Source organism: Stylophora pistillata, chromosome 2 (genome assembly GCF_964205215.1).
Source record: "Stylophora pistillata chromosome 2, jaStyPist1.2, whole genome shotgun sequence".
NCBI lineage: Eukaryota > Metazoa > Cnidaria > Anthozoa > Scleractinia > Pocilloporidae > Stylophora > Stylophora pistillata.
Genome location: NC_142520.1, coordinates 46,550,268 through 46,572,377, shown reverse-complemented (window position 1 = coordinate 46,572,377; position 22,110 = coordinate 46,550,268). Strand labels below are relative to the sequence as shown.

Genomic DNA, 22,110 nt, shown 5'->3' with positions numbered 1-22,110 from the left:
GTGATATAAGACCTCTGGCTTCCTGAGTCAAACAAAACTCTTACAGGTGCTCTCTGGAAATCGTCTGAAACCAGCATGGCTGTCCCAGTCTGTAATAAGGTTTGTTGCATCTTGGAGTTGTATGAAGCCACGAATCCACTTAATGTTGTATGTCCCTTTTCTTCCATGGTAGGATCCCAGTCACCATGAAGTATATTGTGATGACGCCGGCCACATCCTTCGACTTTGCACTTGGGTTGGCGGCATACTGAAGAATAGTGGAAAGTATTTGCAGGCTTTAAACAGTTAAAACATAGCCGGCTCTCCCTTACTAACTGCCAGCGTTTGTCAACTGACTTTCGCTCAAGCTCTGGACATTTAAAGGTTTCATGTCCCTGCTCCTTACACACATGGCAAGCTGCACAACTTCTCCGATTTGTCTCACTTGCTAGTAGAGCGGCTGCTGAAAACACTTTCTCCCTGGTGTTCCTTGCCCCAGCTCCATCCTTGTCTCGTGCTCCACTTCCTCCAGCTGTCCCACCATTCTCACCAATCATACTAGCATTCCTTTTTCCGGCCTCCTTGGAAATCACTTGTTTATTCAGGAACTTGAAGAAAAGTTCAAGATCAACACTCTCTTCCTTTGTGTCAGTTAGTTCTAATTCCCATTTCTCGGATAACTCAGGTGGAAGTTTGGTTTCTAATATTGGAAGGAGGATACAAGAATGGGTCGTTGGCTTTTCGCCTAGGGCCTCCAGTGCTCTAATCCGATTCTTTAGCGCGTCATGGAGATCTCGCAAAAACTCTACCCCTTCGTTTGACCTTGGTAACTGGATAATTGACTTGACTAGAGATGAAATAATTATTCTTTTCCTACCAAAGCGATGTTTCAGAGCATCAACAGCATGCTGATAATTAGCACTAGTGACTTCAAATCTCTCGATTGTGTGATAAGCAATCCCTTCAAGTACTGAACGCAGGTAGGTGAATTTTTGAACAGAAGGCACATTGTCATTATCATGAATAGCAACCTCGAATTGGTCCCAAAAGTTTTGAAATTTTAAAACATCTCCATCAAATTTGGGTAACTCAAGTTTTGGTAATTTTAAATGTGACTGTTTGTGCTCCGCTGAACTCGAAGTAGTTTGTTCGTCTGCTTTGGAAATTGCTTGTCTAGATATATACTCTTGAGCTATGTCTAAAGCATTATCAATCACTCGTTGATAGTCAATCCACTTTTGAGCTTCTTCAGCAACTTCATCATCAGAAATAAGAGCAATAATTTCCTCTCTTACCTTACTACAACTCTCCATGTAACCATTCAACTTTTGAACACGATTTTCCATTCTTATGATGTTGTTGCTGGGACTTTTGCTTGTCTCAAGTATTACTTGTATCACAGCATTAATGTCCATCTTAAGGATCATTTCTTTCCTTCTTAACAACTGAAAATTACTTAACTGATGATTGGCAGACTGTGACGACGAGAGTTGACTAGTTGATGCTGCAGGCACGTAGTCAGCTGGCAAGGCTTGTTCAGAGCCTATATGAGTCGATTCCTCACTTTCGTTTTGCAAAGATGGAGGATTAGATTCTTCTTGCTTTATAGCAACTATAAGTCGAGCCATGAGAGCTGGTTTCTTTCCTTTTGCCGGTAATCCTCTCCTTTGTAACTCAGCTTTGACTAAGGAAAGAGACATTTCACTCACAATTTCCTCCGCTGTCGATGCACAGTTGTCTGCCATATTCAAAACTGTAATCGTTTCTCTCGATGTTTACTTTTCTGCTCAGTGCTTTGCTTCCCCAAAGGTTTCTCAAATCCGGCTTCGAAGGACCATAATGTTCTGTTCAGACTACTAAAATAACTTCAAGTGAAAACCACATGTATTTTTTATATACCATAATAGTAACACAACAAAATCTCCTCAGTAGGGTGGTCTCGTCATAAGTCCAGTCTCACTGGGGGGCGTGAGATCCTCCCACTGCGGGTCCGGGCCCGAACACCAGGAATATCTTGTTCAGTAAGCCTTATTGTGTCACCATCGCTGTCCTTCTTCGCCACCATCTTGAAACTCGTCCCCTAAAGTCGCCCCAGCGTGTCTTACGCCTACTGACTCGACCCATTCCCCCTCTCAACGTAAAAATGGCGAATAGTTAGATGCTAGATGCATAGTTAGATGCTAGATGCCAGGTCACTAAGCCAATAACATGCTGTCAAATGAACTACTTTGAACCTTCAGTCACATGACCATGTCATGTTGTAATTGCCATGACCAAGTCAACATGACCATGTCATGTTGTCTTACGTAACTGCTTAAAGAGAAACAGGAAGTACACCAGTCATGAGAAACAGAAAAACTATATTTGCGAGCAAATATTCCATGTGTATCTACACATGCATTTTCCCCTATTTGTTCAAATGTATTTTATCAATGATTTACGGGACTTAAAGTTATTAGAACTCCTCATAGACTTCCTCATAGAATCCACGGTGGCCCGTTAAAGTTACCACCAGCCGGTAAATAGGTAAATTGCTTTTTGCAAAGATTACGACTTTGATTCTACAAAAAATATTTAGATTTTCAATAAAAAAAAAGCGATTGAACTTCAAAAGCGATCTAAAAATGATAAAAGCACGTCCACTTGCACTCCCTCGGGGCAAGTTAGATACAAAATTAAGAGAATTCCAATTTAGTATTATACATAAAAATTCTAAATAAAAATTATAATCTGCACAAAATATCTGTAGGCCCTCGTGTTTAGGCATCTTTTGGAACAGTTATGATAAATTCCTCAGGCATTTGTATGTACAATGCATCTCCGTGCCTAAATTCTATGATCAAATTGTGAATTGAAGCTCCACGTGCACGCTTGATTCAAATTACTGTTTTAACGATGGAAATATTTTATTTGGAAAGTCAGTCGTTCGGCTGTATATCAAAGGATATATAACTTATTTTGAATACCATAATTCAAACGGGTAAGAAAACCATTTATGAAAGCAAGATGAGTTTGTTGAGAGCATCATTCAGAGTTTTCTGAGAAAAATGAAACCTCGAAAATCCTAAGAGTATCAATGGAAATAGCTAATAAAAGGAATGAATTAGATGTCTTTCTCAAAAAATAGAACAATATTACATATTTGATCAACATTCCATTACCTTTTGCAAGTATTCCTTGCAAAAATTTAAAAACATATTTACAATAATGAACCTGTTAACAATATATGTAATCATGTAGAATTCGTTTAAAGTTAGCATTGTATATAGGATAATAATTGTAGGATTTCATTGCACGCAGCTCATGGTGAGTAATGGATCGTAATTGATACATTGTGGGTAATGTGTTGTAATGCAGTTTATGTATTGTAAGTAATATAGGTTGTAAGAGAAGATTTGCATTAAAAAAAATTAAAACTCAGTCAGGTCGTATTTAGAGTACGTGGGATACTAATTTATTGAAATATAAATATAGAGGCAAGACCGATACAACGTAGAGAAGTAGATTTTAAGACGGAGCACTATATTTCAGCTGACCATACCAGCCTTCTTCAGGTGCAGTGGGATTAACAGAGAATTGGAGTGATGCGTAATAGATAGCTGAATGATGTAACAGCGAAACGAAGTCTTATTCCTTAACCTAACTGTTTCATTGGTGACTAGTTTGAGTTAATTTCATTCTTTCATCGTTAAACAAGAGTTCATTTTAAACAGCATTGTCGTTGCGTCGCTTGGTTTCTACATCGTTTCGCCATGAATGCGTTGAAAATGCATTGAAACTCTAACAAGGTGGTGTTTCCCATGAATGAAAAGAAATATTCAGTAAACAAAGTTATTCTTTGTAGAATTGTGAAGAAAAGTGACAGTGACACAAATTTCAGAAACAAATTGTTTAGGTAGCTCCAATATTTAAAAGATGAATCAATAGACACGATATTTCACTGGAATGGAATAATGATGAAGTTTAATCGCCCAGGTGGATTCATATCATTATAATCTTACTTGTTGTATCTATAGTTATCCTCTGTTTGTGCTTCTTGTATAACTCTCGAAGAAGATAATTTCGCTTTCCTTGAAACCAAAAAAGTTGTGTTGGCGATCTTTAAAGAGCCAAGTTTAGGATATTCGAGAAAAAAAATAATGTTGAAATCTCGTTGCAACGACCGCTAAGTCGCTTCTGAAACACAACTAAACGGGGCGGCGTTCATGACCCAGTTTTTTACCAGTATTTTGCTGGGCGTGCCGTTGTCAACAGACGTTCCCTTCCCCCTTGCTAAATCACTCTAATAACTTCTCATCAAGCTTTTTAACTGAGTATTAGTATAATTTAAGCTGACTCTGGACCAAGATACGGCGACACAACCCTGACAAATATGATGTCACAAGCCGATAGCGGCAGCAGCGGATCGGTTCCAAGCCTTAAACACCGCAGCAATCTTCACTTCACATCTAATGCTTCAGTTCTTCCGAGGCTAGATCTTGGTAAAGATCTAGCAAAGAATTGTAAATAAGAGCTCAAAAAAATTACTCTTAATTTACAATAGAAGCTGGACGACTATCGATTTTCATTACATGTATCAGGCCAGAATCCCTCGATATCCAATCTGGTTTAACCTTTGACTCTAGTGAAGAGAAAAGTAGGACCGATAAAATCTTGGAGTTTTGAAATAGTTAATGCTTGGCTGGCAGGACGAACTCAATTTACGAGGGCTAGAAAGATTTCATAATAGAGCATGGCCGTTGTTGAGCAAAACACATCAAGCTAATCAGGGAGAAGTTTGAATTCAGTGGAAGCGAAGCGCCATTTATTGGACATGTGATGACGAAGAAGCAAAGGAAAGGCAGATCCAAGAAAAGCTGACGCAATAGTCAAGATGGGGCGGCCTGCAGATGTACCAGCAGTGCAGAGATTTATAAGGCAAGTAAAGTACCTATTTAAATTCCTACAAAACTTTTCAGATGTGAGAGCCAACACTCCGCCTGATAAACAAAAATGGCGAGTAAATCTGGATCCATTAGCAGAAAGATGCCTTCGAAAAGATCAAAGACGCGGTTTCCAAAGAACCAGCACCTCAGCTAGAATGACCTAACAGAGGGTCAAGGAGATGTGTCCATGATGAGCTTGGCTTTTAGTGATTCAGTATGGTCAACCAATGACATTTGAATTGCAAATAGGGCGCTCATGTCGATAGAAAGGAAGCACTCGCAGATCGAAAAGGAATTTAGGCTCCAGTCTTTGGCACGGAGCATAACAACAAATATGTAGACTGATCAAAAACCCCTGGTCTCCATTTTGCAGAAGATCTCAGCATCAGCACCCAACAGGCTCCAGCAACTCTTGTCGTGACTTCAGCGGTGTGGCTACAGGCCTGGGATATGTTGCCGGCCGACACTCTCTCAAGAGCTTGCCACCCACGTTTTTCCCTTTTTTCAGACCAACAACTTAAGGAAAACCAGGGAGAAAGAGACGAATTGTGACCCAGCCCCACAGAAATTGGAGAAATCAATCCTGGAACACTTCCCAGATGCAAAAGAAGCTCGCGTAATGGCCATCCATCCGAGGTTTTCCAGGCAGGCTTCAAGCAGCCCCATTAGCAGAGGATGAAACAATTCCTAAATAGCTAGAAAAACCCACATTGGCAGCTCCAAGTAAGGCCAAGATTCTATCTGTAACACCTTCCAAGCTTCAAGCAATAGAGTCCAGGACCAGGAGATCTAAACGGTTCTCAAAGCCACCAAGTTACTTGATGAACTTAGCATAAAAATGATCAAATGGCTAACTGTAGACTATCCAAATTCTAAAGAAAGAAACATTGAACTGATACAACTTGATTTACTCTTCAGAAACGTTCCCTCTTTCTCCAAACTTTTTTGCAGCGCGCAAGACGAAACGCTTACAGAATGCCTATCATCAAAACTTTAATTTTGAGAGACGAACTTTTGACGCTTCTTGTCGTGGTAAAAACAGTGCTTTGAGAGGCTTTTTATGATAAACTCAATGCGAAATACTATCACCATTTTACAATATCAATTTCCCTTAAAATCCTCGCATTTATGTTTTCTCAAAATATATATGACTTTACAATATTAGAGAAAGTTTTATCAACACCTATTAGACAGCGGCTCTCACTAAAACAGATATTTTGATGTAAATAACAGGGCTGCGATCTATCGGTGTTCGGAGACCTGCTGAAGTGACAAACATTTGGCTTCGGGTGATTGAAAAATATTTTTCGATCTCCCTATTCTTACATTCTCAAGTTCTGTTGATCTACAAGAGTCCACATACGCTATTTAATCTTTTGTCTTCGGCTTAATTTTTCCGCGATCCATAACTTTACAGAGAAAAAAAGTGTTTTTTAAGGTTAAATCTCAGACATTTTACTGGCTTTCCTGTTATTGATATGGGAACAATAATCGATTTTGTGGGGCAAGAAAAGCGAAAATGCTAGGCAAGAGAAAACAAAGAGTGCGCACGCGAAACAACACTAAAGAGTGTGCCTCTCTACACTTGCCAGATATCAGTTAATGATGAATCGAGTTTTAATGAAACTATTCTTGTCTGAGACAATTGATGTAAGGTGTAGGATAAAATAAAAGCACTCTTTTTTTCAGCTCAGTTAAGTTCTACCAATTATTTGTGAAGTTGTTTCATATGTCCCAAAAGACTGCTCGCATTTCAAGATTCTGTTCTCGATAAAGGTACTTATGCTGGAGGCGCTGTAAGCTGTAGCTACAGTTGTTCCTCAGCGGTACCATTGACACAGTCATTGGTCACGTAAAACAATACCAGCTTTAGAGTTTAAGTTGGAACTCTTTCCAAAGATCGCCAGGGCAGTGGAAAGAAACGGAAAGAAACATCATTTGGAGCACTTTATTTTCTGCCCTGAATTTGGGAAATTGACCTTTGTACTAAGCAGTCCTACAGTTGATAATTTGTTTATCATAGGGAGGGAATCCCAACGAATTAATCGAAGAAACTTATCAGGATCCTTCATGTGGAGAATCTAATTGGATGTGATCGCAGCCCCCAGTTAAACAAACTCGAGGCTGAAGTGGGCCAGTTTGATTAACTATTGCTTATAAATAGATAAACAAATAAATAAAAATCATAGATCAATTCTGAATATATCTCCAAGCCTCAGCTGAAAATTAACCTTAGCCTGTATTATCGGCTTGTAAAAAGAGGGGAAAAAAGAGGGATTATTTTAGTGCGAAGGGTGATTACTAATCCTAATAATTCCGCTTCGAGGTAGCTTCACTCTTGCCCTTCCTTTTTGCACTCTGCCCACTGAGGTTAAGTTGGCCTAATATTAAAATTTTTCATAATATCACAAAGTATGGGGCAGAACTGGATGAAGATCGATAGGCTAGCGAAGTTAGACTATACTTGAATGACAAAGTTTATAAAGCTTCACTGTTCTTGTTTTAGTTAATAAAAATTTACCACGTTAACACATACAAGTCTCCCATCATTTATACGCTTTAACTTGATGAATGCTTTGATTTCTTTTTCCTGTAATAGGAGTCGGAATGACAACAATCTCAAGGAATTGCCTCTGAGAATTTTTACAAACGAGTATCATATCTTATGTCTTTTAAAAGAAGACATGAGACACACAACATTTTCGGGCAAACACAATTCCTGCACATTGTCGAGCGGCACAATCTAATTAACACTCCATATTATTTTTGGTAGGTTACTGGACAATAACCAGTTGAAGAAATTACCATCAGGCATTTTCATTAGCAATAACCAGCTGAGATCGCTGTAAGTTTAGAGTCTGTCTTATTTATATAAGGAACGCTTCAAATCCACCGCGCATTGGTAAAAATACCAGTAACTACGAGCAGCTTTGTCTAAGCTCCAAATAAAATAAGCTACGAAGTAGGAATGTTCTTTTTACGTAAACAGAGAGTTGATTTTCCCCCCTGCAAGTACAATGGTAGAGGCGGTGGGGGGCTGGGGGGGGGGGCGGCAAGGTAAGTCACATGCTGCCTGTGGAACCACCTCTTCTATCCCTACGCTTGATGGCTCTCGGTTCTGCTTAACCCGAACACTTCATCCCATGCTCATATATATATAAATGTATCTTTACATTTTGGTCGCTATGGACATTACTGATCAAAGACTATTTGCGAAGGAGCTTTTTCAATGAAATTTTTCATGGACCACAATTTCCTTTCGTATTTTTTTTTTACTCCTCTTGTCAAATACTATCCTCCTAACTCTAGCCTTTTACAAGTTTTTCCATGTTAGAGAGTAATCGATAAGTGAAGCGGCATCACACAGCGTCGATCTCTAAGCTCCATACAACAAATCGAAACAGGAGTCAGGTCAATAAACCGTACGGCACTCCTTAATATACCTATTGTTGCACCTTTGTGGTATGGAAGTCAAACGTACTTGCTTGCTTGTTAAACTTGCAAAAGAAGGGCATCAATATGTTATGAAGTCTTTAGTTAGTTTAGTACGATTTAGCCATTCGTCATGTTTAGTACGGAGTTGACAAGGCCACTTGAAATCAATGGGAAGGCTACTTTATAAAGAGGCGAATTCAAATTCTGTAGACGCGTAATGATGCTTAAAGGACCGATTATGAAGCCACCAAAAAGAGAAGTAAACATCGTAACCAGTGTTAACTAATCACCGTCGGTTAAGGCTCTTCAAGTCGTAGGCAGCCTCTGATCACGGGTGTACAGAAGGCATTCTCAGTAAAGGAGTGCTGGTTCGCCGACGATGTGGATGAAGAAGGCTCTACTACAGAAATCAAGAGATAGTGGGGCATACTGGATACCCTGGGTCTAGAGTTTGGCTACTTTTCAAACGAATGTGGATTATCGCAAAGCCATACAGGAAAGAGAGTGTGGAAGAAGTATTTAAGGAAATTAAACTAACGTTAACATAAGAAAGGAAGGGCGCGGTGATAAACTCACGAGAGTGTCTAGAGAAATAAGTTAGTGAGAAGATGTCAGATTGGGTCAGTGAAGTAGTTGAATTCACAGATTACCCTGAAGCCACCAACACTGCCCGACAGCCAGGATCTACTAGAGGCACTGGAGAATGCAAGATCTCAGGTACTTATTCTGGGATAACTGAACACAGGTGTAATCACTTAGATAAGGACATCTTTGAGATCCCAATCCGCCTGGGAGGCCATTCTGGGAAGCAAGTCGGGAGTACATTTCTTCAATCAAACTGACAACCTCCCTCGTTGATCAGATCACATCTCAAACACACCAGCTACAAGATGAGTCCTTAGTTAAGTCGGCACCAAACTCAGTCAATCGCAAAAAAAGAACCAATAGACAGGACATATAGGATAAAGGTGAAGGCACCACTAAAGATCAGGCCACCAACCAGAATGCTATTGTCTCTCGCGACAAAGACTTACAGTGCCCAGTTTATCATCGAGCGCAACAACAATTTGCATGAAATATATAGGAGTAACTTTTCCTTATGCTGACTGTGGGGTTTCGCGGATAGTTCGTCGGATTGTTCACCCTGTAGATCAGCCTCCTTACTGTATAGCATCTAAGATTCCCATTTTAAATAGCAGCTTCGATAATGGTTATAGAAACCGCACAAAACGACCTTTATGTGAGTTTGTTTATAGAACCCTCTTCTAAAAAGTACACATACCGGAAAATAGCCACGGCAACTAGTTTGTGATTATAACTGAAAAACGTAGGCGCAGGTAGGCGGTTTATAGCTATTTTCTCATTGTTTCGCTCTCTTTAATTTTCTCGGTGGACCTTCAAATATACCGCCGATGGAGTTAAAAAAGTACCTGCATGTGTCGTCCCATTCTACGCGATGCGAACGCTAGACCAGACAGCTGCAAAAGGGTCGGTAGTGTGGCTGACTGTACTTGATCCCCGAGAATTGGGCTTCAACCTGAACACACAGGAATTCCGTGATGTTGACGAGCTATCAAAGTATTCACTCCACGTTTGTATGTGGGGAAGTTTTAACGCTAGACTACGCCATGATTTGTAAAGGAGAAGGATTTTTCATATAAAGACATGATGATCCGAGAGACCTGGTAGCTGAACTCTTGAGTGCGGTATACGGTGATGGTGAGGTTGATCCCTTCCTTCAAGACATCAGTAAAGTACAACTTCTCAGAGGAGCTGAAAAAGCATAAGGGGCAAAGTTGGACCTTCACACACGTGCAATCTGCAAACACCGATTGGCATTCTCTGATGTCAGGGTATGCCATCCAAATACCGAATCACATAGGAACATAGAGCCAGATCTAAAGAATGCATATGAATGAAAAGAATAGCCAGTACTCAAGGAGAGTTCTAGATATTGAGCACTAATCATTCGCACCCCTAATATTTACCACACTCGGCCAAATGAGCCTCGCGGAGCTGATAGCTTTAAAGAAGGGAGAGCGATATGCTCTCTTTTGCTCTTTGAAGAACCGCCCTCATCTACTTGAAGGGTTCACGAGTAAACGAGGAGAGTCCCCAGCGATGAAAAGAATGCTCATTTTCACGTCTTGACAACAGAGTTAGCAATTCGATCGTGAAATTTTAGATTTTAAGTTCAGAAATATTCTTAAAAGTTTTCATTGAGCCATTTCATGCGTCCCCAAAAATTAAATTAATGAAGAACGTGTCCACTAGAGTACCAGGCAGTCGTGACACATGCCATCTCAGCGATTTCAGTTAAACTTTGCCAGTTTTCAAAGGATCGACCCCAAAACTCAAAATGACAAACTGGTTTCTCTTTTGGTTTCTTCCGGGGAGAAGATGGATCATCCCCCGGTTCCTCTAGGTTTTCACTAAATCGCCTCAAAAAGGTCAAATTTAAAAAGCCCTTACTGCAACTTAATTTAAAAATTTAACAAATTACTCTGACGGTTTGCATACACATTGGTACATCCTTAATAAACGCACAATACAAGTTTTAATCGATTTAATTGACAACTTGTCAATCAGCAGAGGTGAATAAACTAGTGTGCTTTTAATCTTTTCGATTCACTCAAATATTTGATAATAGAGGTAATACAAATATTTATAACTTTTAGTCACAGTCAGCTGGCCACAACAAACAAAGAAGTCGCCGACTCTATATCGCTTATATCTAAACCTAATCGATGCTGTAAAGACGCCTAAAATACTGTCTTCGAATGTGCTTAAAAAGGCGAAAGGAATGTACTTTTAAAATAATTCATTTCTAGAAAAAGAGATTACAAACCCATTAAAAGAGATCTGGGCTCATGTTTGACAATGGAAGGGTTTCTTTAAATATTGGCTCGCATGAGCTTTCAAACTAAGAAACTTTTTTCTACTCTGAAACGGACTAGACTTTTGTAAGTAAACATGCACTATCAATTAGTTCGCAAGAAAGACAAGAAAGTCATTCTTACGCTACACAGGAAAATGATAATCAGTTTTATTTCGACAATACTTTCTAAATCTATTAATTTAATTCAAACTTGAACGAAATAAACCGTTGAAAAAAAATAACAAACGAAAAAACAAAGTAAAAACAAAAACAAAGGAAAACAAATAAAAGGAAACGAAGTCTTATTCCTCAACTTAACTGTTTCATGGGTAACTAGTTTGGGTTAATTTCATTCTTTCATCGTTAAACAAGAGCTCATTTCAACCAGCATTGTCGTTGCGTCGCTTGGTTTCTACATCGTTTCGCCGTGAATGCGTTGAAAATGCATTGAAACTCTAACAAGGTGGTGTTTCCCATGAATAAGAAATATTCAGTAAACAAAGGAAAAACTACGACGATTTCTAAGTTATTCTTTGTAGAATTGTGAAGAAAAGTGACAGTGACACAAATTTCAGAAACAAATTGTTTTGGTCGCTGCAATATTTGAAAGATGAATCAATAGACACGATATTTCACTGGAATGGAATAATGATGGAGTTTAATTGCCCAGGTGGATTCATGTCATTATCATCTTGCTTATTTTATCTATAGTTATCCTCTGTTTGTGCTTCTTGTATAACTCTCAAAGAAGATAATTTCGCTCTCCTTAAAACCAAAAAGTTGTGTTGGCGATCTTTAAAGAGCCAAGTTTAGGATATTCGAGAAAAAAAAAAAATGTTGAAATCTTGTTGCAACGACCGCTAAGTCGCTTCTGAAACACAACTAAACGGGGCGACGTTCATGACCCAGTTTTTTACCAGTATTTTGCTAGGCGTGCCGTTGTCAACAGACGTTCCCTTCCCCCTTGCTAAATCACCCTAATAACCTCTCAACAACCTTTTTAACTGAGTTTTAGTCCAATTTAAGCTGACTCTGTACCAAGATACGGCGTCAGAATCTTGACAAATATGATGTCACAAGCCGATAGCAGTAGCAGCGCATCGGTTCCAAGCCTTAAACACCGCAGCACTCTATACTTCACATATAATGCTTCAGTTCTTCCGAGGCTAGATCTTGGTAAAGATCTAGCAAAGAATTGCAAATAAGAGCTTAAAAAACTCTTAATTTACAATCGAAGCTGGACGACTATCGATTTCCATTACATGTATCAGGCCAGAAGCCCTCGATATCCACTGTGGTTTAACCTTTTACTCTAGTGAAGAGAAAAGTAGGACCGATAAATTCTTGGAGTTTTGAAATAGTTAATGTTTGGCTGGCAGGACGAACTCAATTTACGAGGGCTACAAAAATTTCATAATAGAGCAAGGCCGTTGTTGAACAAAACACACCTAGCTAATTAGGGAGAAGTTCGAATTCAATGGAAGGGAAGCGCCATTTATTGGACATGTGATGGCGAAGAAGCAAAGGAAAGGCAAATCCAAGGAAAGCTGACGATATAGTCAAGACGGGGCGGCCTGCAGATGTGCCAGCAGTGCAGAGATTTATAAGACAAGTAAAGCACCTATCTATTTTCCTACAAAACTTTTCAGATGTGAGAGCCAATACTCCGCCTGATACACAAAAATGGCTAGTAAATCTGGATCCTTGAGTTGAGTCAGTTTGCTAGACATAACGTCTCGTAGTCACGTTCGACGCACTAAAAACTACTATAAAACGAATACAAGAATTGTAAAAACGTGTAAAATGGTATATAAAAGGTCACTTGTAAAAATGTAGCGGAATTCCAAATCGATTTCGATCAATTACGATCCTCATCAGTAGTACTCCGCCATGTTTAAAATACTCATAAATAATTGTTCATATACGTGACTCTGAAATGTCCACACTTCTTCCAGGCTTCATGTAAGCGGTCATGATTTATCAATCACAGCTCGTGGGATTTGAAAAAAGTTCCATTCGTTCTTGGAGTTCATAAGCGAGTCTTCGTTCACATTATTTATCCTCACTCCTTCAGTTATTTGTCTCAGCATCGCGTCATTGTGATAAACCCCCGTCACATCCATTCGGAACTGCTTTACCTCTCTATTGTGTTTCTCTTTACAGTGTTTCCACAATGCAGATCGTTCTTCCTTATTGTTAAGTGATTGCGACAGTGTGAACAGTGTTAAACCGCGACAGTGTGAACGAGAAGACTGCCCAGTGTGTAGCACAGGTGGAAAAGGACCGTGTGATAGAGAAAGTGTGACGTATGAGATTAAGTGTATCCAGTGTAACAGCGTATACGTAGGGGAAACAGCCAGGAGCGCGTATACCAGAGGGAAAGAGCATACGCAATCACTTAACAATAAGGAAGAACGATCTGCATTGTGGAAACACTGTAAAGAGAAACACAATAGAGAGGTAAAGCAGTTCCGAATGGATGTGACGGGGGTTTATCACAATGACGCGATGCTGAGACAAATAACTGAAGGAGTGAGGATAAATAATGTGAACGAAGACTCGCTTATGAACTCCAAGAACGAATGGAACTTTTTTCAAATCCCACGAGCTGTGATTGATAAATCATGACCGCTTACATGAAGCCTGGAAGAAGTGTGGACATTTCAGAGTCACGTATATGAACAATTATTTATGAGTATTTTAAACATGGCGGAGTACTACTGATGAGGATCGTAATTGATCGAAATCGATTTGGAATTCCGCTACATTTTTACAAGTGACCTTTTATATACCATTTTACACGTTTTTACAATTCTTGTATTCGTTTTATAGTAGTTTTTAGTGCGTCGAACGTGACTACGAGACGTTATGTCTAGCAAACTGACTCAATTATCGAACACGTTCCTGGCCTCGGCCCACAAAATTTCATCACAAATCTGGATCCATTACCAGAGAAATGCCTTCGAAAAGATCAAAGACGCGGTTTCCAGAGAGCAGGCACTTCAGCTAGAGTGACCTAACAGAGGGTCAAGGAGATGTGTCCATGATGAGCTTGGCTTTTTAGTGATTCAGTATGGTCAACCAATGACATTTGAATTGCAAATAGGGCGCTCACGTTGATATAAAGGAAGCACTCGCTGATCGAAAAGGAATTTAGGCTCCAGTCTTTGGCACGGAGCATAACAACAAATATGTAGACTGATCAAAAACCCTGGTCTCCATTTTGCAGAAGATCTCAGCATCAGCACCCAAGAGGCTCCAGCAACTCTTCTTGCGACTTCAGCGGTGTGGCTACAGGCCTGAGATATGTTGCCGGCCGACACTCTCTCAAGAGCTTGCCACCCACGTTTTTCCCTTTATTCAGACCAACAACTTAAGGAAAACCAGGGAGAGAGAGACGAATTGTGACCCAGCCCCACAGAAATTGGAGAAAACAATCCTGGAACACTTCCCAGATGCAAAAGAAGTTCGCGTAATGGCCATCCATCCGAGATTCTCCAGGCAGGCTTCAAGCAGCCCCATTAGCAGAGGATGAAACAATTCCTAAATAGCTAGAAAAACCCACATTGGCAGCTCCAAGTAAGGCGAAGATTCAATCTGTAACACCTTACAAGCTCCAGGCAATAGAGTCCAGGACCACGAGATCTAAACGGTTCTCAAAGCCACCAAGTTACTTGATGAACTTAGCATAAAAATGATCAAATGGCTAACCTTAGACTATCCAAATTTTAAAGAAAGAAACATTGAACTCATACAACTTGATTTACTCTTCAGAAACGTTCCCCCGTTCTACAGTGTAATACCGTGGTATAGTTTAGCGTTCCAGTGCCGTTACAATGGAGCATGTTCTGCTATATCCTCCAAACCTTTTTTCCAGCGTGCAAGACTAAACGCTTACAGAATGCCTATCATCAAAACTTTAATTTTTAGAAATGAACTTTTGACGCTTCTTGTCGCGGTAAAAACAGTGCTTTGAGAGGCCTTTTTATGATAAACTCAATGCGAAATACTATCACCATTTTACAATATCAATTTTCCTTAAAATCCTCGCATTTATGTTTTCTCAAAAAATATATGACTTTACAATTTTAAAGAAAGTTTTGTCAACACCTATTAGAAAGCGGCTCTCACTAAAACAGATATTTCGATGTAAATAACAGGGCTGCGATCTATCGGTGTTCGGAGGCCTGCTGAAGTGACAAACATTTGGCTTCGGGTGATTGAAAAATATTTTTCGATCTCCTTATTCTTACATTCTCAAGTTCTCTTGATCTACAAGAGTCCACGTACGCTATTTAATCTTTTGTCTTCGGCTTAATTTTTCCGCGATCCATAACTTAACAGAGAAAAAGAGTGTTTTTTAAGGTTAAATCTCAGACACTTTACTGGCTTTCCTGTTATTGATATGGGAACAATCATCGATTTTGTGGGGCAAGAAAAGCGAAAATGCTACGCAAGAGAAGACAAAGGGTGCGCACGCGAAACAACAGTAAAGAGTGTGCCTCTCTACGCTCGCCAGATATCAGTTAATGATGAATCGAGTTTTAATGAAGCTATTTTTGTCTGAGATAATTGATGTAAGGTGTATGATAAAATAAAAGCACTATTTTTTCAGCTCAGTTAAGTTCAATTATTTGTGGAGTTGTTTCAAATGTCCCAAAAGATTTCTCGCCTTTCAAGATTCTGTTCTCGATAAAGGTACTTATGCTGGAGGCACTGTAAGCTGCAGCTACAGTTGTTCCTCAGCGGTACCATTGATACAGTCATTGCTCACGTAAAACATTACCAGCTTTAGAGTTCAAGTAGGAACTCTTTCCAGTGGAAAGAAACGGAAAGAAACATCATTTGGGGCACTTTATTTTCTGCTCTGAATTTGGGAAATTGACCTTTGTACTAAGCAGTCCTACAGTTGATAAGTTGTTTATCATAGAGAGGGAATCCCAACAAATTAATCGAAGAAACTTATTCGCAGCCCGCAGTTAAACAAACTCGCGGCTGAAGTGGGCCAGTTTGATTAACTATTGCTTATAAATAGATAAACAAATAAATAAAAATCATAGATCAATTCTGAATACAACTTCAAGCCTCAGCTTAAAATAAACCTTAGCCTGCATTATTGGCTTTTAAAAAGGGGGAAAAAAAAGAGGCATTATTTTTAGTGCGAAGAGTGATTATTAATCCTAATAATTCCGCTTCGAGTTAGCTTCACTCTTGTCCTTCCTTTTTGCACTCTGCCCACTGAGGTTGCGTTGGCCTATTATTAAAAATTTTTAATACTAACACAAAGTATAGGGAAAAACTGGTTGAAGATCGATAGGCTAGCGAAGTTAGACTATACTTGAATAACAAAGTTTATAAAACAACAACAAACATATGAAACATATGAGTGAACTGCGGTTATGAGACGTATATAAGAACGATCCTTCGCAGTAAAGCACTATTTGAGCAATAGTGGAAATCAGACCTGAAAAAAATTTCAGGCCTGTACGGGATTCGAACCACTGACCTCTGCGATACTAGTGCAGCGCTCTACCAATTGAGCTAACAAGCCAACTGGGAGCAGGCCATCAAATTAATTCGATATAAACCCGTAGATGATAAATCGAACAACAACAAACATATGAAACATATGAGTGAACTGCGGTTATGAGACGTATATAAGAACGATCCTTCGCAGTAAAGCACTATTTGAGCAATAGTGGAAATCAGACCTGAAAAAAATTTCAGGTCTGATTTCACTAGTATCGCAGAGGTCAGTGGTTCGAATCCCGTACAGGCCTGAAATTTTTTTCAGGTCTGATTTCCACTATTGCTCAAATAGTGCTTTACTGCGAAGGATCGTTCTTATATAAAGTTTATAAAGCTTCAGTGTTCTTGTTCTAGTTAGTAAAAATTTACCACGTTAACACATACAAGTCTCCCATCATTTATACGCTTTTAACTTGATGAATGCCTTGATTTATTTTTTCCTGTTGTAGGAGACTGAATGACAACCATCTCAAGGAATTGCCCCTGGGACTTTTTACTAACAAAACTGATCTGTACTCTCTGTGAGTAGTGACGCTTTTGTATTCATTAAAAGTTAATGTGAGATGACGACAAAAGCGCACAAAGAAATTTTTAAAATATACCTGTAGATCAGATCTGTGTCTAACCATCTATAAGTCTGCTTGTAAATTTCCCAAAGTATTTACTCTCCAAAAATCACACCAACTTGTGATAAGCCTTTTCAGCTTTGTTCGGGCCTTTTGTTAACACGGACTGGCAATCCAAACAGCCTTTTAAAGTAAGGTGGTTTAAAGAGACTAAAACATGCAAGTAAAATAAACTTTAGTACTCAGCATTTGGCAATAAATGGGTCCAAATTAGCTGAAAGAATTCAATTGAAATCATAGAGGCAGGCTCGGAGAGGCAAATGATTATGAAAATAACATAGAGTGACAATAATAACAAAAACGAAAATAACAATACTAATAACGATGATAATTATTAGGATGAATAAATAATAAGGGCTGAATTGAAACAAAATGAAAGGGTAAGAAGGGACTTGGATCGGGAATAGGAGATTCAAACAGATTGCATTCCGGTAAGCTTGAAAAACGTCGATCGGCTTTGGCTTTCAGCTTTGGCTCTGTGTATATGAAAGTGGTCTTGTAAATGTTTAAAGCTTTTGCAGGCTTGAGCGCTGTCAAAAATATGTAACCACATGTATTAATTTATCTATTCATTTATTATGGTTTGAGGATCTCAGTCCTTATAAATTTTTAAATACCTGAATTGACAATCCTAGGGTAATAAGCAAAACAGGACCAACGCGAGAAAGGAATAAATTAGTTGCGGTGGTATAAAAACCCCAATTGGCAGGGAGGAGACAATTTGGCTATTTACGGAACGTAGCAAAGGCGTGAAACTGTGAACCATAAAGAAGAAATTCCATGATTGCTAGGGCGGAGGGCTTGAGCACTTTAACCATTCGGTCTCGCTACCCTGAATCAAGCTGCCCTGAGAAATACGAACAACTCTTCCACAAACTTTTTTGGGTATGATTCTATTTCGAATATACAGCAGGTTTTAGGCACTGCAGCGATGGAAAATACCTTAAACAACTTGCAAGTTCTTAGTTGCGCTTCTTGTCATTTGGTCTTTATCTTTAAGGGATTTGTCTGGAAACCCCTTGAGAGTTCTGCCATCTGATATTTTCAACACAAATGCTGCCTTATACCGGCTTTAAGTAGGTTTTTACTATTTTGACGAGACTTAATAGGACTAGTAATGAAGGATTAAAACTGTAAAATATGTCTTTATAAATTGAATTTCGTTGAACTTTTACGTGATCGGTTTGAGTATCTTTTTTTAATGATTGGCATAAGGAAGTTCTTGACAACAGAATTAATGTTGGGAATCTGTGGATAAGAAAAAATAAACGAACATTCAGATACTCTGAGAAGGAAACTACTATGATGTATTAATTTTGAGAATTAGCAAAGACAACCTGGGTTCTTTTAAACAAACTTATAAGCCGCATCGTGTATCATTAGACTGTAAACAGGTAAAAATGAAAAAAACTGTACAAATTTCTCTGTTAACCGAACAATATTGGACTACAACTCATTCTCCCACGCTTATCAACTTATCTATTTCTAAACATGTGTAACCAACGAGTACATCTGTATTAACAAACCCGTGGTTTCCTAACATCCACTGATATGACTGCTGATAACATAAAGTTCTAAAAGTATGAAAGTAAATAAAAACCTTCCTGGTTGTTTTTTCCTTTATAAAATTTTTCAATCGTAGCCTGCACATCAATGCATACGAAACGTGCGCCCGATCATTAGGGGCCTGGGTACTTAGCATCAGCACGCAAGGCTGGTTCGACATTCCTGTTTTCCGTGAGAGTTAATACATAGTCCTGGAATGATGAGAATCTTTTATTTGCTTATTAATTGGTTTTATTTTTTATACAAAGTTTCTCATCAGCCACCACGGAATAGTGAAATGAAAGTAGGGATAACTCCGATTACTTGGCTAGAAATCGCCCTCGGTCGTGGACTTATTCCAAGCTTCGTTTATGATCATCCTAGACATACATTTTGCGATGGCTCAAAATGGTTTCGTTATTTTAGGACACTTATTTTTTAATGGAATGTAGCTTCCATAACTTTTATATATTTTTCTCACCTTGTGCTATGCTATGCTAAATTTTCATTAAATTTCTAGGTACTTGTCTGAAATAAAATTGCATCACCTGCCCTCAGGACTCTTTGAAAAAAACACAGGGCTGCGTTTTTTGTAAGTAACACTTTACGATCTGCGAGTCTTATACTTTTTACTGTACGTAAAGGTAACACAGAAGATTAAGTTAAAATGATGAAAGAGTTAATAGGATTAATTGAATTTTCTCTGAATCTCTCTTCTAATGATATGTAGCTATTTAAGCCCAAAAATCAAGTCTTCTATGGCTAATACTAATAGCCAACTTTCATGCTGGCTGACTCAAAACTCAGATCTCAAACCTTAGCTGCACAGTAGCTCTAAAAGCCTCCAATCGACTTTATTTTTTCCTTCCTGTTGTTGTTTTTCAATCGACATGTAGTATAGTGTTAGACATACTCGACAGATTAATGAGATTCCTCTTTTCGCACAATCATTTCTTGAATTTATGTACAACATACGCTCTTAGGTCGACCGTCGCATACCTTTAAAGGGAAACATCAAGTTGGTTTTATTTTCTGGAATGATGGTTTATGCAATTTCCCCATCTAAATAGCAGGCTTCATAAAGTGCCGTTTTAAGAAAAAAAGTTATTTTCAGTTTGCATTGTAGACACGTGTCTATTACAAACCATATCAATTCAAATATATTGCAGTGTGGTACAATGGGTATTGAAAATGAAGTTATTTAGTTAGTTAGCTCCTCATTAAGGGAAGCTAATTCTTTGTTTTTCTGTTTCGTGAGATCAGTAACTGTCACCTAAGACAACCCCTAAAAGTATGAAAGTCTTTATTTTAACACAGCTGATTAGTTTCATATGGTAAAATACACAGACGCCTCAATGGCAATGACTTGAAAGGACTAAATGGAAGTGCGTTGAAAAACATGAGAAAGCTAGAGGAACTGTAAGTAACTCTTCAAAATTGTATAGAAAAGAATTCCTTGTCCTCGAAAATAATTATATGTAAAATGTTCACTTTGGCTGACTTTAATGAAAGGTATCGTGATCGCATTATAAATTATGATGTCGCCGAAGGATCACTAAACCCGCACGGGGTACCCCTTCTAGAAATATTTGATACAGACAGGGTTGATCGGAGTGTTTTCTGACGCAGAGTACCTTACATGCAAAAAAAAATATTTTATGTTCTTTCATGGATCAAATTATCCAGTTGTTTGTTAAGGTGCTCTCAAAAAGTAACAGCATCCTCCTTTATTCTTTCCATCCTTTGTTTTTATTTTTTTTTTCCTCTTATCTCCTATTCCATCCAATGGCCACAAGACAAGTCGATAATATATTACTTTTATAACTCATACAACAAATATCTAGGTGTGACAAAAAAGATCATGTTACTTTACCTCAACACAGATGGTTGCAAGACAACAACATCACTGAATTGCCTCCTGAATTATTTCAAGATTTAAAAAGTCTGAAAGAACTGTGAGTGATTTTCATTCTAAGTTGTCCTCTGGAATTGACTCAAGAACTGAACAAAATGTCTCAGCGTTAACATCGGCGTTCACATCACACCTTATCGTAGGTACTGTACGTTTAACACGGATTCTACTAATAACATACTTTTTTTTTCCTGTCTGTAGTTGGAGACTCAACAACATATTTTTCCATAGCAGATTTCCTAATCATAAATTAAGATTTTGTTGTAAAATTACTTTTTTCTTTAATGGAGGTAAAACAAAGGTACCGGTGTAAAACAAAAAGACATTTTTGCTCACATTCAAGTCTCAGTTTTTTTTATATGGGATATCTTTCTCCTTTTTTGAGCCATTCTGGTATTTTCTTAAATCATGACTTTGACACTTAAGCTTTCTTTTTGCAATTCGTTTGAGTAATCATGGAGAGAGAGTTAGCGTTTACCAACATTTGATAAAAGTGTTAGGTGTGTAAGCAAAATTCAAATAGTCGGCTGCCTCTCACCTTTTAGCGGATTGAACGCAATAACATTTGAAGATGCTCTGTACAATATGGCTCTGTACTAGCCACACCTTGTACTCATGTGGCTTCACTCAGCTCTGTACTATAAGCCACACATTGTACTCGTATGGCTTCACTCAGCTCCGTACTAGAAGCCATACATTGTACTCATGTGGCTTTACTCAGCTCTGTACTATAAGCCACACATTGTACTCGTATGGCTTCACTCAGCTCCGTACTAGAAGCCACACATTGTACTCATGTGGCTTTACTCAGCTCTGTACTAGAAGTCACACATTGTACTCATGTGGCTTCACTCAGCTCTGTACTAGAAGCCACACATTGTACTCATGTGGCTTTACTCAGCTCTGTACTAGAAGTCACACATTGTACTCATGTGGCTTCACTCAGCTCTGTACTAGACGCCACACTTTGTACCCATATGGCTTCATTCAGCTCTGTACTAGAAGCCATACATTTTACTCATATGGCTTCACTCAGCCCTCTAAATATTTCTGATGAGCAGCATCTGTATTTATTTTAGGTTACTTATGAATTTCAGATCACAGACTTAATGACGATTAAATTTTCCTGTTTTGTCATCATTAGCTATCTGTCAAATAACAAATTGAACAAGAGTCTGCCAGATGGACTTTTTAACAGCCTTTCCAAGCTGATACATCTGTAAGTGAAACGGTTATTTAACAAAGATAATTGGGAAGAACCAAATGATCATTTGTATGACG

General features: G+C 38.6%; 2 protein-coding genes across 2 annotated transcripts in view; one reads left to right on the top strand and one right to left on the bottom strand.

Annotated features, from left to right (window-relative positions):
• The window catches only part of LOC148739885 (uncharacterized), a 6,508-nt gene extending 4,784 nt beyond the window's left edge, over nucleotides 1–1,724 (bottom strand). The window contains exon 1 of the mRNA XM_088749592.1: nucleotides 1–1,724. This exon is cut by the window's left edge and continues 3,959 nt beyond it. Within this exon, the coding sequence (XP_088605718.1) occupies nucleotides 1–1,724 (1,724 nt within the window).
• Nucleotides 1,725–4,852: 3,128 nt separating this feature from the next.
• LOC148739884 (uncharacterized) lies at nucleotides 4,853–22,052 on the top strand. The gene is made up of 5 exons (XM_088749591.1): nucleotides 4,853–4,896; nucleotides 19,438–19,509; nucleotides 20,265–20,336; nucleotides 20,801–20,872; nucleotides 21,974–22,052. The coding sequence occupies exons 1-5, from the start codon at nucleotides 4,853–4,855 to the stop codon at nucleotides 22,050–22,052; spliced, it is 339 nt and encodes a 112-aa protein (XP_088605717.1).
• The last annotated feature ends 58 nt before the right edge of the window (nucleotides 22,053–22,110 follow it).

Excerpts from the sequence above, each read along its gene's own strand:
- LOC148739884 (XM_088749591.1), top strand. The coding sequence starts at position 4,853 with ATGGGGCGGCCTGCAGATGTACCAGCAGTGCAGAGATTTATAAG. Across the intron at positions 4,897-19,437 it reads GCAGTGCAGAGATTTATAAG|GTACTTGTCTGAAATAAAAT; the intron begins GCAAGTAAAGTA and ends TTAAATTTCTAG. Across the intron at positions 20,873-21,973 it reads TTAAAAAGTCTGAAAGAACT|CTATCTGTCAAATAACAAAT; the intron begins GTGAGTGATTTT and ends TGTCATCATTAG.